This window comes from Alligator sinensis, unplaced genomic scaffold (genome assembly GCF_000455745.1).
Source record: "Alligator sinensis unplaced genomic scaffold, ASM45574v1 scaffold1227_1, whole genome shotgun sequence".
Classification (NCBI taxonomy): Eukaryota; Metazoa; Chordata; order Crocodylia; family Alligatoridae; genus Alligator; species Alligator sinensis.
Genome location: NW_005842618.1, coordinates 908,551 through 924,400, shown reverse-complemented (window position 1 = coordinate 924,400; position 15,850 = coordinate 908,551). Strand labels below are relative to the sequence as shown.

Here is a 15,850-nt window from a genome sequence, read left to right as displayed (position 1 = left end):
AGACAGTCTCTGGGGGGAAAGTTTCCCAGAGTTACTCACCAGTAACCCCTTTCGCTGATAAAATAATGGTACTGATTATCTTGAGACAGGGTCCTATCCAGTCAGCTGCCATGGAGGGTGGTTTGGATGTAAAAAGGGAGAGGGAGAAATGTGTAAGATATAAGGCAGATGGGCCAAAGTATCCACATTGCAATTCAGGCTCTGCGGCAGGAAGTTTCCGTAAATGCTCCCCAAATGCTTCTCTTTGCCTGCTAGTATCTGCTCTGGAAATTTGCTTTTAAAATCCATTTGGATCAATCCTGGAGTCCATACATAAGCAGAGCTCCCATTTGAGCCCAGTGGAAATTTGGCCTGAGTAAGGACTTCAGGATGTGTCCCACTTGGGAAAGCAAGTGACTTGTGACCAAACAACACATCTTCTTAGCTGCTGAAGCAGATGCTTGTACAAATCCAGGGTGAGATGGGCCTTGCATTTTGACTGGCTTGAAGGGTGACTTAGATTCAGAGAATCATAGAAAATTAGCATTAGAAGGGACCTCAGGAGGTCACATCTAGTCCAACCCCCTGCTCAAAACAAAATCATCCCCAACTCGATCATCCCAGCCAGGGCTTTGTTCAGCCGGGTCTTAGGAACCTCCAAGGATGGAGCTTCCACCACCTCTCTGGGTAACCCGGGCCAGGGTTTTACTACCGTCCTAGTGAGAAAGTTCTTCCTAATATCTAACCTAAATTTCCCTTCCTTCCGAGGCACCCTTCTAAAACAAACACCACAAGGCCACACACAAATAATGAATATACTAGATGAATGGATGTGTAAAAAAAACCCTTAAAAATTGCAGAGCCTGAGACATTTTATAGCTGTCTTGTCTTCCCAAGGTATGGCTGATAAAAAACCAAGGAGGAAACTCTCATTTGTGTTTGTGTAACAGTGTCCTTTTAAACTACTTACTGAAAACATTATGCTATTAGACCTATCATGTCAGAGCTGCTGGCTTGGAAGCTGGAGGTGCTAAGAGTCCACTGAGTCAAGGTCAGGACTGATGTTCACATTATTATTTTCTGTATTGTGGCATCACCCTGGAGCCCTCATTTTCCCAGAAGAAAAAGGCTGGTCCTTAACTCAAAGAGCTTACAGAGGACCGGACCCACTGGCTGATAGGGGATGATGTAGGGGGGAAGCCCAAGGAAATGAGACAGGGAGCGGCCTCAGTACATGGGCAGCCCAACTGTTATGCTTCTTTGCAGGCTATTGCAGATTACCAACTGCGTAAGGGAGTGTAGCTCGTTCAATGTGGGAAGAGAAAGAGGGTCCATGCTGCCAACAGGAGCTTGTAAATTTGTAAATGTAAAGCACTCATCTTATTCTGATCCCTCTAGAGGTCAGTTCCAGCACTATTTACACCACTTCCAAATCCAGCCTGTTGACTTAGTCCAGATCCTTTGGCAGGGGTGCAGCATCTGCTTACACCAGGTCTGAATTTGATCCCATATGCTCTGTTATATGCTAACGCTGCAGAGTGGCAGGGGACTGTCCCGCCGTCCTGTTTTTAAAATCAGTGCTAATCTGAAGGATTGTGTTTCTTTGGGTGTCCAAAATGATTGATCTGTCTGCTTTCTTTTCTCACTTCCTTTTGCACAGGGGGATAAACTTTGGGGGGGAAGATTTGTAGGAGGCCTGGATCCCATCATGGAGAGGCTCAACTCTTCCATTGATTATGACCAGAGATTGTCAGAAGTTGACATCCAAGGGAGCATGGCTTATGCCAAAGCCTTGGAAAAGACTGGAATTCTAACCAAACCTGAGGTGGAGAAGATCCTGAATGGACTGGAAAAGGTATTTATCAGCTGAAGTAGATGGTATGATGGAAGGGTGCCAGGCATAAGGACAAGTACAGATACAGGAAACTTTAGCCACTGCTATTGAGATAACAGTGCTGTTATCCCCAACTTGTTTCTGGAGTGCTCTGTGAACGAGTAGTGCCAAATGCACTCTCAGAGTCTCACATATGGGTGGCATGGCAAGAGTCTTAGTGATGTCTTTCAGCTGCAGTGATCTGGTTTTCTCCTACTATTGTGTAACTCCAACAAAATCTCACCAGTGTGAGATCAGACTTGGAGGGAGAAGGGGACAGTTCTAGCTCCAGGGTGACCAAAGTGTTTTACAAACTTGTAGGAATTGAGCCTCCCAAGAGGCACCTGAAGTAGGGAAATAATAATCCCTGACCGCTGTCTTTTGCTGACATTTGTAGATCTCTGAGGAATGGTCCAAAGGCCTCTTTGTGCTGAACCCAAATGATGAGGATATCCACACTGCCAACGAGCGCAGACTGAAGGTACAGTTCAGTTAATTTCTTCATAACTTCCTGTGCACATCTCTGATCATTCTGGGAACTGTAACATTCGCTTCTCCCTTTGCATACTTGAACTGTTTCCTATTTTTGGTTGTGTTCCTATTGAGAGAATCAAATACTTCTGCAGTGACCAGCCTCATGGATGCATTCAGTAAGCAGATATTCCCCACTGTTTTCCATCCCTGAAAACAGACTCTGGCCAACCTACTGCATCAGTGGTAGATCCTGATATTACACACACTTGTGCACCTGGCTAGCTCCATGCACACTGAGTATTTAACATCATTAATTACTAAAGTAGCACCTTACGGCTCTCATTGGGAGAGCTGTTTACAAAACGGGTGCCGAGGGCTCCCTAATTAGGATATTACTGTGGCCTAGGCACTGGACATGCATCCGACAAGTAACAGTCCCTGCCTGGAAGAGATTGTGGCTTCCATGTCCTACGTTCATGCATGTGTGCAGGATCCTAGATTGAGTTTTTAAGCAGCAGAGATGTCAGGTTTCACTTAAGTCCTTCTGTTTCCACTAAGCTAATGCTGATGGAAATGCTTCTCTTGCCCACAGGAGCTGATTGGAGAGGCGGCTGGAAAACTCCACACTGGACGAAGCAGAAATGATCAGGTAAGGAGAGAATTCTCTTTGCCCCTTCAGTCCTTCCCCCACACTCTATCATCAGATTTCCTTCAATGTGCTTCAGTGTTTCTTAAATGCCACCCACAAAGTCACGGCAATCATACAACTTAATTTAGTGGCACGGTGGTAACAGCTGAGCACGATCACTGAGCAGTGTTGCCTTATAAGAATGTGAACTGAACTCATTTCCCTTGGCAGCAGTATTGTACCTTGAATTTGTCTCCTGCTGGATGCAGTGAGAGTTCTGGATTGAAGGGGGAAAATAAACCGGAATCACTTCACAACTTTCTTGCAAAGTATTGGAGCAGGTTCATGTCAGACTTCATGAGTGCTACCTGTATGGAATAGCATGTCTGCATGGACTGAGGAGAGAGCACAGGGCCTCCCGCTGAGAACACAGTGCTTCCTATGAACCTGAGACAGCTGCTACTCTAGTAGTGGGGTCTATGTTGTACATTTGACATGAAGAAGGTTTGCTGTACTGTTCTGCAGAAGAAGCAGTACTCATGGGCACAGCACCATAAGCTCTCTGTGGGAGGGCACTGAAGATTTGGGGATCTAATTTTGCCCTGGTGCACGTGCATATTCCAGTAAGGTGGTTAGGAGTGCAGAGAAAGGCAAAAAATGTTCCACGCTTCATTAATGACCTGTACGCCTCTTTCCTCTTCTTTGCCTTCTTTGACCCATATAATATGGAATATAGTGAAGTTTATTTGATCACAAGGTACATTGCACTCGGTTTTCTCTTACAGGTTGTGACTGACTTGAGAATGTTCATGAGGAATTTCTACTCTGTGCTGTCTGCTCACCTGCTGCAGCTCATTAGGGCTCTGGTGGAGCGAGCTGCCGTGTAAGTCCTTTTTTTTTTAAATCCCACATTCAAGTAAAAATGTCTTGTTTCTCTTGGCTTCTGTGCTGCCATGTTAGAAATCCTGGATTGGCTCCTGATCTGGTGTAAATCATCAGAGCTCTTCTGATGTCAGGAATAGTCCCTCTGGTCAGGTGCATACATGGATAGTATGCATTCAAGCAAAGCATGTGTGGCTGATGCCAGGGATAATGCCAGTGGCCCTAATTCTCTGGCCTGCTGCGTGGAGACTTCCTCTTATCCCAACTGTATCCTGGCAACAGAAGTCAGATGGCAAGGTTAGAATTTAATTTAAAGCAGAAAAACCAAATTTAAGCAGCTGGACATTTCCAGACATTCTGAATTGGGACCTGGTAGAAATCGTAATCATTTTAACTCCTGATTAAATTGCAGTGAGCCAGAACACTCACTTATCAAGATATCTGAATGCAAGTTTGGGTGCCGCCCAAATCTTTGTCTAGAGGGGATCTTTCATTGTTCCGTTCTTTTTGTACATGACAGTGACAATGGCGATCATAAATAAGAAGGATTTGTAAAGCAAAGGTTGGGTACGATCATAAATCGGTAATACAGGGTGATTGTACCAAAGCATCTTGTGTGCTAAGCACTAGTCTGGGAACTCCCGAATCGTAACACTGGTTCCGACAGTTCCTAGATGTCAGGGCACGGGGATGCTATGATCCTCTAGACTGACCTGCATAACACAGGCCAAGGAACCTTGCACAGTAACTTCTTCCTGAAGCCCAGAATTTCTCTTGGAGCTCTGGCCTCCCTTTCCTCAGTCTTAGATGGCTCCCTGTTTAGTCTGTATCTTCATTCAGGCTGTTGAACTGTCAGCTGGCTGTTTGCCTCATCTCCCCTTTTATATTGCAGAGAAACCGATGTCATCTTCCCTGGCTATACCCACATGCAAAGAGCTCAGCCAATCAGATGGAGCCACTTCTTGCTCAGGTACCGTCCTTCTTAGGCTCTGCTGTGAGAGTTTGTCCTTGGGGACCAACTCCTTGTGACACCCAGAAGTGCAGTTGTAACACAAAGTACCATCAGCATGCGATGATGCCACAGCAGCCTCCAAGGCTCATGTGGAAGCTGATGCTCCATTGTGGAATCAGCCCATCTTCATGCATCTCCTGGGTTGTGGGTGACTTAAGAAAACAATTGTGTGAATGGGTCAAATCCAAAGCATGCCTGCACCAGGGTGATGGAGCCAAACTTGGGAACTAGATCTCTGCTTCCTAATAGGGTTTGCCACACAGAACTTAGGATAAGTTTCACTTGCACTTAGTTTACCAGGGTCTGATCTTCCCATCTGAGTAAACGTTGCAAAGGACCTAAAGACTGGGGACATTATCAGAAGGGCTGCCACTAGAGCAGAGCTTTGCTTCACTGGAGGGTGGTAGCCTGGGGGAAGCTCACCTTGCTCCTGGCTGCTCCATCTTTGCTGACAAGGTACCCATTGCCATCGCCTCTGGCTTTCATGGTGTGCGAGTTCTGTTGATAAGTAAGGTTCTGGTACTACTCACACCAGCTAAAAGCCACTTTGTTAGGGAGGCAAATGCTAAACCTGGTTATTTCACTCTCTTCCTCTATCACCTTGTCTTCCTACAGTCATGCTGTTGCTCTGCTCCGGGATTCTGAACGTCTGAGAGAAATCAAGAAAAGGATCAACATTCTGCCTTTGGGAAGGTAAGTCACTCACCTCTCTTGACTTCTATGCTGCTATGTTAGATGTTCTGGACCAGGCCCTGACCTGGTATAAACCATCCGCATTCTTCCAATGTCAGGAGCACTCCCTCTGGTCAGCTGCACGTAGGAATACTGTACAGTCAAGCAAAATGTGCGTGACCATGGTTCATGCTTGAGATAATGCTGGCAGCCTCAGCCTTTCTGGTCTGCCAGGGAAACACCTGTTATCATTTATGCCTCCTGCATAACAAAGGCAGATGTAAGGCCTGGACCCTTTCCCCCAAGGGGAATTGTGTTTTCTGGTGGCGCAGGAGACAGAGCTCTCATTTGTAAACAGCATAGATAGAAGGGGACTTGCATGTATTTCCAACCCTGGATACTAGAAAATGTTTAACACACTTCCTATTCTGAACATTATTCTCCATCACCAAAAGTCTGTCTCCACTAGAGAGGCCTATTGGTGAAGTGGTGCGTTAGACTATGCGTGTTCACATTATTAGTCCTGCTGCCCTGTCAAGTTTTTGCCTTGGAAATGGGCAGATAGTAGAGGTCAAGATCTCTGGTATGAACAGCTCTTCTCTCATTAAAATCGTACTTCTGTATCCACTAAAGTCAGTGAGACTTTTGCCATTGACTCTGCCTTCGTAGGATCCTGCTCTAAAGGCTTGAAAGACACCAAGTCACCTTCACAGAATAAGAAACTCCTGGCTGCCTTTGGCTAGAAATTACCTTATAGGAGTCAGTATAGTTGTACACATAGTATGGGACAAGCAGTGCACTAGAAAAGCAGCATGCAGTCAGAGCTTGTGGCATCGCTCTCTGTGACTCGGTTTGTGCAGAGGACACAGAAGTAGGTTTGTTAGTGTCAGTGCGGTGTGTCATGCATGGCTTTCCCTTCTTCCTGTACAGTGGTGCTGTGGCCGGCAACCCACTCAGTATTGATAGAGAGTTCCTGCGTAAGGGTAAGTTGTTGTCAGCTACCCCTCACTACAACTGAGCAAGTGAGTGGCCTAAACCTAGCCCTAATGGACATGAGGGAGAAGGACTAACAGACTGTCTGCTGCATCATAATCTAGAGATCCCCCTTGTACATTCCTCTCAGCCCTCTATTTATCCTTTTCATAACCCAACCCCAGTTCCTTTTGTTTTACTACTTGAGATGGGTTCCCCATCCTTTGCCCTTCCCTGATGCTGTCAAGAAAAGCCCTGGTAGTTGGGGCTTTTGCTACAGAATCACCCCCACCACCACCACACACACACACTCTGATCTTTGCATCTGTCTGACATGGGATATGGTTAGTCAGGGGCTGGTCCATGCACTTGGAAACCAGCAATACCCCTGACTTCTCCTGAATCAAGGCCTTAGAAAGCTCAGGTAATGCTCAAGTTTAAATCATCACCATGTATGCTCTTTAAATTGCAGAACTTGATTTTGCCCATATCAGCCTGAACAGCATGGATGCTGTCAGTGAACGTGACTTTGTGGGTAGGTGCAACTTTATCACTGTTACCTTTATCGTTGTTGTCTTTCTGTCACTGCTGACTATCTAGAAACCTGATTTTGATAAATTTTTTGAGAGGGGGAAGAGCTCAGATACGACCATTTTTAGCAGCAGCTCTGCAAGGAGAGATCAGTCTTTTAGCTGAACATTAATGCTACATTTGAATTTTTGATCTATGACGGGTAAAATTGGAACACTAGAATAAGACTTCTAATGACCAAAATCATCTGAAAAATCTCTGACTTCTCTTCAACAAATGCTGTAGCCTGTCTACAACCTAATTTTTCCTGCAGCCCAACTGCAAGCAATTGCAGCCGTAATAAGACTTTCATATATATATATATATCACAAGGGAGGCAAAGAAGAGGAACTCCATATATATATATATATATATATATATATATATATATGAAATATATATATTTCATATATATTTATTTAACTTCCATCCTTCCCTACAGTGGAGTTCCTCTTCTTTGCCTCCCTTGTGATGACTCACCTGAGCAAGATGGCTGAAGATCTCATCCTCTACAGTACAAAGGAGTTTGGCTTTGTGACCCTGTCTGATGCCTACAGGTAACGCTCTACTTCTTGCTACAAATTTTAAAATAAAAAGAGCTAATAAAAAATGTATTTTATTCCCTTTTTAGAAATACCCAGGACAAGAAGGGCCCAAACAGTAAACTGGCATAGCTGTGACCCTGTACTGGAATCAGGAGAGAGATCAGCTATAACTCTCCTCATTTAGTGAGTGGGTTGCTGTGACTGGGGCAAGGCAACCTCAGAAATTAGGTATTGAGAATAAAGATGACCCTGCAGAACCACCTCCTAAAATATGGGCAGGTTGATGGGTTTGCAGTATCAGACTTGTTGCCATTAGACCCTTCAGGTGGCCACTTCCAAACCCATTGGAATATGAAAGCATCCTCTCAAAGCTTCTTGGTACTGAAGGCTTTACGCCGCTCCTTTCAGCATCCTATTAATACTGGCTCCCCAGTGACTGATACAACATGGTAATCAGGCACCCCCATCCTAGCAGTGCTGGCATAGAGCCTGGGTGTTTAGGCCAGGAGTGGTGGGTAGGAACGAGCTACAATGCCTTCCTGCTTACAAAGATCCTGACAGATGCCCAATAATGACGCATCTTGCCTAATCCAGTTATGTACATGGTCAGACCTATTAACAAGGTTTTTTTCTTTCCATTTTTGAAGTGAATTGCTGCTAGGAGAGAAGTATTTAGTAGCTAGAGAAAGGGACCAGGAGATCTGAGGTCTGTTCCTGCCTTGCTACTGACCCACTGTATGACTATGGACAGGTCACTCCACCTCTTTGCCACAATCTGCCCATCTGTAAGACGGGGATGATAGTGGTTTCACTCTGGACTAATATTTGCTAAGCCTTTGAGCTTGTCAAATGAAAGGAGCCTTATGCGCACATATTTTTTTTTAAACTCTCATTCCAGTAGCCCTTATTCCACCAAGGCCTCTGTTGTGTTCACTGGGCATTTTGCCCAAGTAAATGCTTCTAGAATCAGGCTGTAAGTGAGCCTGCACTAACAAAAAAAAAAGAAAGAAAATAACTCGGTTTCCTGCTGCGAACTGGGAGTTCCTGTAAAAGGAGCCTTTAACAGGCATGTTTTGTAATCGTTCCAGATTTCCTGTTACAGGCTTCTTTCATGCTCTGTAGTGCCCTAAATGCCTAACGTGGCAGAATCCTCACACCCAATTTTGTCAGTATATCCTGGTAAGAGACACCACACCCTTAGGCTGGACTTTCCTAAGTTCATGGGTAGAGCTGATGTAACAGTTGTTCCTTGAATGAGGAAGCTGAGATCTTTCTACCCAAGGAAGCTAAGCTTTCAAACAGACTCAAGAACAGGAGTGTGAAAGCAAAATCCAAGTTACTGAAATGAAGATTCAGCTTCTGAAACCTTGGGGAATGAGACCCATTAATGTTATGTGTGGTGAGCACTGGAAATCTCTCATCCACAAGCAAGAAAATACCCAGCAGCAAAAGGTACCAAGAAAGTACTTCATGCTCCCAGTGCAACAGGCTGCACTGTCTTTCCAGCCTTGCTCTCTGCAGATCAGGTCTCCATAGTCTCATGCTCCAAGTGTTTTATTTTCAGCACCGGCAGTAGCCTGATGCCTCAGAAGAAGAACCCTGATAGCCTGGAGATAATCCGCAGCAAGGCTGGACGTGTGTTTGGAAGGGTAAGCCTGCAAAGTGAGGAGAAGCAGGTTTTTCAGGGCACTTTCCCCATTATCCCAGTTGGGGAAGAAAAGGAATCCTTCCTACCAGACTCTGGGTCTCTTCCTCCATCTGCCACTGGGCAAGTCACCTGAACAGCAGGAACCCTCTCATTAGGGCCCAGCATGACTCCCTGCGTCTGACTCTGTAGAGATGCTGAAGTCAGCAGGAGCTGTGGGTGAAACTGAGTTCAAAACAGCTTAAAGTAGGCTCTGCAAGTCATAGACCACTTCTGAAAAAACTTGGCCCTGGTAACCCTGTCTATTCTGTTTCCCCAGTTGTCCAATAGGGGAATACACACTTGTGCACAGTGCTCTGAGACGTACTGTGTAAAGCCAAATACAGTTTGCTGTGACAGCGTCCCAGATCAGCTGCAAGACGGTGTAGAACAGCGGTTCCCAAACTCTGACAGGTTGCACACCGCCAATTTAAAATGATACGGACTTCAGCACCGCCAGCAATTTTTTCAGTTCAACCATTGGTACCATCAGCAATTTTTTTTACATATAAAGTAATTATAATCAATCTGTTAACGCATACTACTGACAGGTTGTCTGCGTACCACAGATTGGGAACCGCTGGCGTAGAATACTATTCCTAGGAAGGGATGTAGCATATGACTGCAGGTGACTGGCAGAGAAGATGCAGCTGCTCTGAATGACAGCTGAGACACTGCATTCCTGCTATACATTTAACTGACAACTAAAGAATGCTGCTGCCCCAAGGGAGCTCTGAGAACTGGCCCTCTTTCTTGGCCATCTGCCTGTAGCTTTTCTCTCTCAAACAAAACCAGTTAGGTAATTAAATGAGGCAATGACTGTAATGCACAGAAACCCAGCCAGATGATGCAGTCCAGGCTTTTGAGCCCTGCTGGGTAAAATTAGATGGTTCTTCTACCTTGCCCTCAGCACCCTAACTTTTCTCCCTCTCCTCTGCAGTGCACAAGCATTCTTATGATCCTCAAAGGACTTCCAAACACCTACAACAAGGACCTCCAGGTAAAGCATGGAGGGTTTTTTTCCTATTCCATTTCTCTGCTTAAACATAACCGAAAACTTACTGTGGTAGGAATGACAGCAGCTATTAATACCTGCACACACTGTGTTTTGTATGTAGCAGCACTGAGTCACAGACAGGGAGGGTGTAAGACCTCTGTTCAGACCTAAGAGGCATCACAACCCTAGTTACCGGTATCCATTATGGAACAAAAAATGACTGACCGTTTTCAGGTGAAATCAGTGCAGCTCTGTTAGTGGATGCCAGCTGAGGATCTGTCCCAAGGACTGAATGGTTTGTGGGGTCAATAATGGGTACAGCAGCTTTTAACTCCCTGTTTCTATTCAAAACGACAGTGATTAACTACCTTAGAGGAGTAAGTGGGGGCTCTGTCCATGTCTAGCTGGAGGGACCTTGCCTGGGTGTCTCCAGCCTAGCGTTGAGTGGTTGTGGGGAATAAGCTACCCTGAACCCCCTAGCAGCAACCACTGCAGAGCACAGCGACGGGAAGTAGGGTCAATGTTGCAGAGAGGGCATCAGTGCCTCCAGTAGTTTTCATCAGTGCAAGCATTCATTTAAGTTTGTGAATGATGGATCACACCATTCAGAAACACTAATCAAATAACTTCCTGCTCAGATGCAGGCTGCATTGTCCAAATAGAGTTCCTGTGGTGAGAACAGTCTCTCATCTGAATATTAGTCTGCAAGGGGAGACTCAGCCCAGATGCCTTTATGCAGGGAGCTCACTGGGATGGCCATTCTTCCCCATGGGTATGTTCCTACTAGTGCTTACACATCAGATGAACAGAGAGAGCTTCTGCCATGATCCATGGCCAAGCTATTTGTGCTGTTTGGTTTGTCAGCTGCATTAGGTTTAACCTACTTTGATTTTTCCCTTTTGTTAACCTACAGGAAGACAAGGAGGCAGTCTTTGATGTTCTGGATACTCTGAACGCTGTGCTTCAGGTGGCAACTGGAGTAATTTCTACTCTCCAGGTAAGATTTGAGCCATTTACTACTAAATTTATTGGGTCCTGCTCTTGCTTCACACCAGTGTAACTTAGGAGTAACTCCATAACCAACAGACAGACTTACACTGGTAATATGTGACATATGAATTAGGGTACATGGCTGAAATATGTTGCAGGTCATTCATTGATAATGACCACTCCAGTGCTTAATAACAGGTGTTTACTGGATTTCATTAGGAGAGGGAGAGTATGTTGCTAAGGTGCTTATACCTCCGATTACTTTAAAATGGAATAGCTGGATCACTGACTGTAGCAAGATGAAAGGGGGAGAAATTCACTTCTTGATCTGGCTCATTGATTTGGAAGGCCTTGCTGCCAAGGCAGTACCTCTCCTGTCTGAACTCTGTCCCTTCTGCGATTGCTAACATGTCAATGAAAAGTAGCTGTTGTCAATAACTCTTGTTTTTGCAGATCCACAAAGAGAACATGGAGAGAGCCTTGAGCCCTGACATGCTGGCTACTGATCTTGCTTACTACTTGGTTCGTAAAGGGGTAAGTATCAAGAGAATCCCAATGGAAAATGTGATGGAGGATTGTGAAGCTACAGTGTCCCCTCAGGGATGTGTTCAGGGTTGAGGACACTGGGGTAACTTTTGGGCTGCTCCCAATAGTAAACTCTAGTCTTTCTTGTGACAAGTGCTGGTTATCTCAGAGGAAGGTACAATCTTCTCCTTTCTTGCCTGAAAAGCACCTAATTGTGCAGTATTCTGTCACTGAAGAGTGCTACATTTTCTATCCTCAGCTGATGGTCACCGAGGATTGAAAACCCCTTTACATGTATCCCAGGTAGTCTAAGTGCTACAGAGTGGACCTGAGGCCCTTGTAAAAGTATAGTGTTAGCTTCTAGCACACCTGAGGACATCCAACTTCTGATTCCATGGAAAATGCTGCTCTGTTAAACAAGGTGTATGGGTCACTTGAGTAGCCCCAAAGCCTTTGATTCCCGATCCCACCTGCATATTCATTAACTGTTGCCTATGCTTGGTACTGCAGATGCCGTTCAGACAGGCTCACATGACATCGGGAAAGGTCGTCCACTTGGCTGAGAGTAAGGGCATCTCCCTCAGTCTTCTCACTCTTGAGGACATGAAGAGCATTAGGTGGGTATCCAGCTTTCAAAGGGCATGACCTACATCTCCTTAACACCTCTCCCCTTGCTGCACAGATCAGAGAACAACCTCTGTTGCAAAACCTGGCCAGGACTTCACGCCAAGTGCTATTTGGAGGAATTACCTTGGTCCCCAAACTAATGACACCGTGAAAAAGGGGACACCTCCCTTACCCACAGGGAACAGCCTTTCTACTGGAGCCACACAAGTTGCAAAGCATAGATTAGACTCTGCAGCAAGTCTCCTGTCCCGTAGCCCTAGAGCCTAGATCCCAAACAGGATCTAAACATGGAATTTCCCTGGGGCGGTTGAAGGGAGTAAACAGAAAATGATTTTTATTCATCACAAGCTTCTCACTGCTGTTAATGCCAACCACAGATAGGTCAGGAGTGCAATTACCATCTGTGCTTAAATGGCTTCTAACTATGCAGTTCTTCCCTGAAGCATGGTGGGCTGGCAGGAGGCTCCCCACTGACAGTATAGCTCTTTGGCCTAGCCCCTACTCATCTTCCAGACGTAGACACTTTTGATGCTGCCTTGTGTGGCACTTCTAAACAGAAAGGGCCTGATTCTTCCCTGGTGTGCACCATGTACTGGGACTGGCACCTGTGTAAAGCAGCTGTAAAACACTTCTGTCCTGACCTGGTAGCTTTGTGCAGGGCAATGATTTGACTTCAGTGGGAGGAGGGCTAGGCTCAAGAATGCAGGCAGGGTGCAAACCCAAGGCAATCCTGCATGCAGTGCAGGCTTCAGGGCTGTGCTCACCTCTGCTTTGCCTCCCCAGCCCCCTGTTTGCAAGCGACGTGTCCCAGGTGTGGGACTATGTCAACAGCGTGGAGCAGTACACTGCCCCTGGTGGCACTGCCAAGAGCAGCGTGAATGCACAGATCGAGAAGCTGAGGGAGATGATGGAGGCCCAAAAGGAACCGTTCTGAATGTCTGGAAATTATGCCGTGTAGGCTTTGTGTTTGTTGCATTCATTCTAAATTAATAAACAGTGATGCTTTGCAAATTCACCAAAACCCTGTACGCTTGTCACTTGTTTCTTCAGCTACCACAAACACCAGTTGTCCAAGAGATATGAATAACTAGGACACAATCCCACAAGGTCACATTGACCTGAGTAAAGCCTAGAAGCTGAGTGATTGGGCTCTAGAAGGCTACTCGGAACAAAAGCAGCAGGATTCTTAATAGCAATCACAGAATCATAGAAAACAGGAGTTGGAAAGGACCTCAGGAGGTCACATCTACTCCAACCCCTGCTCAAAGCAGGACCATCCCCCATCTAGATCATCCCAGCCAAAGCTTTGTCTAGTCGGGTCTTGAAAACTTCCAAGCATGAGCTTCCACCACCTCTCTGAGTAGCCTGTTCCAGTGTTTTACTACCCTCCTAGTGAGAAAATGTTTCCTAATATCTAATGGAAACTTCTCTTGCTGCCACTTGAGACCGTTGCTCCTTCTTATGTCATGTCACCACTGAGAACAACAGTCCACGTTGCTCCTTCTTATGTCATGTCACCACTGAAAAGAACAGTCCCCCTCCATCCACTTTTGAACCCCCCTTCAGGTAGTTGAAGGCTGCTATTAAATCCCTTCTCAGTTTCCTTTTCTCTAGACTAAATAAGCCCAGTTCCCCTGGTCTCTCATAGATTCATAGATGTTAGGGTCGGAAGGGACCTCAATAGATCATCGAGTCCGACTCCCTGCATTTCCTCACGAGTCATGTCCCCCAACCTCCTCACCATTTTTGTTGCCCTCTGCTGGACCCTCTCCAATTTGTCCACATCCTTTCTGTAATGGGAAGCCCAAAACTGGACACAGTACTCCAAATGTGGCCTCACCAGTGCTGAATAGAGGGGAATAATCACTTCCCTTGATCTGCTGGCAACACTTCTACCAGTGCAGCCCAGGATGCTGTTAGCCTTTTTTGCAACAAGGGCACACTGCTGGCTCATATTCACTTTATTGTCCGCTGTAACCCCCAGGTCCTTTTCTGCTGAGCTGCTGCCCAGCCAGTCAGCCCCCGGCCTGTACCGGTGCATGGGATTGCTCTGTCCTCAGTGCAGGACTTTGCACTTGTCCTTGTTGAACCTCATGAGCAATACAGAGACCTACAAATGCAGTGGTAGCGGGCACAACACCAGGTTGGCTCTAACACTGTCGAAGGGCTATACAGCGTATTCAGGGGATGTCAGATCACAACTCCTATTAATATGGGAAGACCTCTGCTTTGCTCCACTACACTCACAGCCTTGGCTTCGCATCCTCCTTAGAAGCTGAGGCGGAAGGCTACGCATTTCCCAAACCTCTTGTCAGCCTCTTGGTGGCAACAGGGTTTGAACAGTGCAAAGAAATCCCCAATCCCATCTAGAGTGAACATTTCTTTGCTCTACTGCACTTGTGCCATGGTCAGTATTTGGACCTGGCATGTCAGTCACCTCTAGTAACACAGTGCCACACCGATTTCTATGGTGCAAAGGCCAATCTGTTCCTTCTGGTGACTCAGACTCCTACTGCATCCCTAGCAGGACGCTCAAATACACTCACTCGTGGTCGGATTCTACTAATCATTTACCTCCCCCCCCCAACAAAAACCAGGAACTTTCCAAACACCCGGGAACGGGGGCGGCTGAAGGTCACGGGATATTCCACTGACGGGACGGGAGCGCTGCATGTCACCGAGCTCTTGTAGAAAGCAATGGAAACGTTTAGAAGGGCACGGCTAGGATGTGCTCCCACCAAATGATGCAGCCACCTCTGGGGTGGAACATGAGCACACGCTGGGTAACGAAGGGGGCAGAGGAGAGCGCAGGGGCACACGACGGCCCAGCCTGGAGCGTGGCTACGCCCGCTGCGCTGAACCGGGAGGCTGCAGAGCTGTTTGGGGCAGTCTCTCTTCGCCAGGGCAGAGGCCATGTGCTTTCACTGCCCCTCTGTTAAGTCTTGGCTCCTTTTTCCAGGCCTGGGGAGCTTCCCCAACCCTGCAAGCCGGGCCTTCACGGCTCGCTCTGCCGGCACAAGTCAGGGGCTCCCAGGCACGCCACAGGCTTGGCGTCCCGAGGACCCGAAGCCCTGCCTGGGCCTGTTGCAAGGCCTTGCACGCCGGCAGGCGCTTCGGGGGCAGAACAGGTGAGGTCGGCTGGTCCCCTCGGACTCCGTCAGGTAGGGCGGCCATCAAAGAGGACAGCCCAAGTGCCCTCTGTCCCCTATCGGTACGAAACCAGACGCCTTTCCGCCCTCTTTTTGGCCGCTGTTCCTAGCTACTCCAAGGGGTGAGCAGAGCCTCCCCGTCCTTGCTGCCTCCCATTGATGAATGTGTGTGTAGCCACAAAAGGCCCTCTCTTCAAGAAAAGGCCCCGCCCTCACACCTTCGCCGCTTGCCATTGGCTCCCGCCCCTGTGTGACGTACTGCGCCGGGCAA

General features: G+C 46.9%; 1 protein-coding gene across 2 annotated transcripts in view; it reads left to right on the top strand.

Annotated features, from left to right (window-relative positions):
* The window catches only part of ASL (argininosuccinate lyase), a 14,841-nt gene extending 1,390 nt beyond the window's left edge, over positions 1–13,451 (top strand). For both annotated transcript variants that reach the window (XM_006033288.2, XM_025215034.1), the window contains exons 3-17: positions 1,640–1,834; positions 2,250–2,333; positions 2,919–2,975; positions 3,740–3,837; positions 4,729–4,806; positions 5,464–5,541; positions 6,451–6,503; positions 6,965–7,027; positions 7,505–7,619; positions 9,172–9,256; positions 10,232–10,291; positions 11,202–11,285; positions 11,732–11,812; positions 12,314–12,420; positions 13,214–13,451. In XM_006033288.2, coding sequence (XP_006033350.1) covers positions 1,640–1,834; positions 2,250–2,333; positions 2,919–2,975; positions 3,740–3,837; positions 4,729–4,806; positions 5,464–5,541; positions 6,451–6,503; positions 6,965–7,027; positions 7,505–7,619; positions 9,172–9,256; positions 10,232–10,291; positions 11,202–11,285; positions 11,732–11,812; positions 12,314–12,420; positions 13,214–13,364 — 1,389 coding nt within the window. In that variant the 3' untranslated portion in view covers positions 13,365–13,451. The remainder of the gene's footprint in view (positions 1–1,639; positions 1,835–2,249; positions 2,334–2,918; positions 2,976–3,739; positions 3,838–4,728; positions 4,807–5,463; positions 5,542–6,450; positions 6,504–6,964; positions 7,028–7,504; positions 7,620–9,171; positions 9,257–10,231; positions 10,292–11,201; positions 11,286–11,731; positions 11,813–12,313; positions 12,421–13,213) is intronic.
* Positions 13,452–15,850: the final 2,399 nt, after the last annotated feature.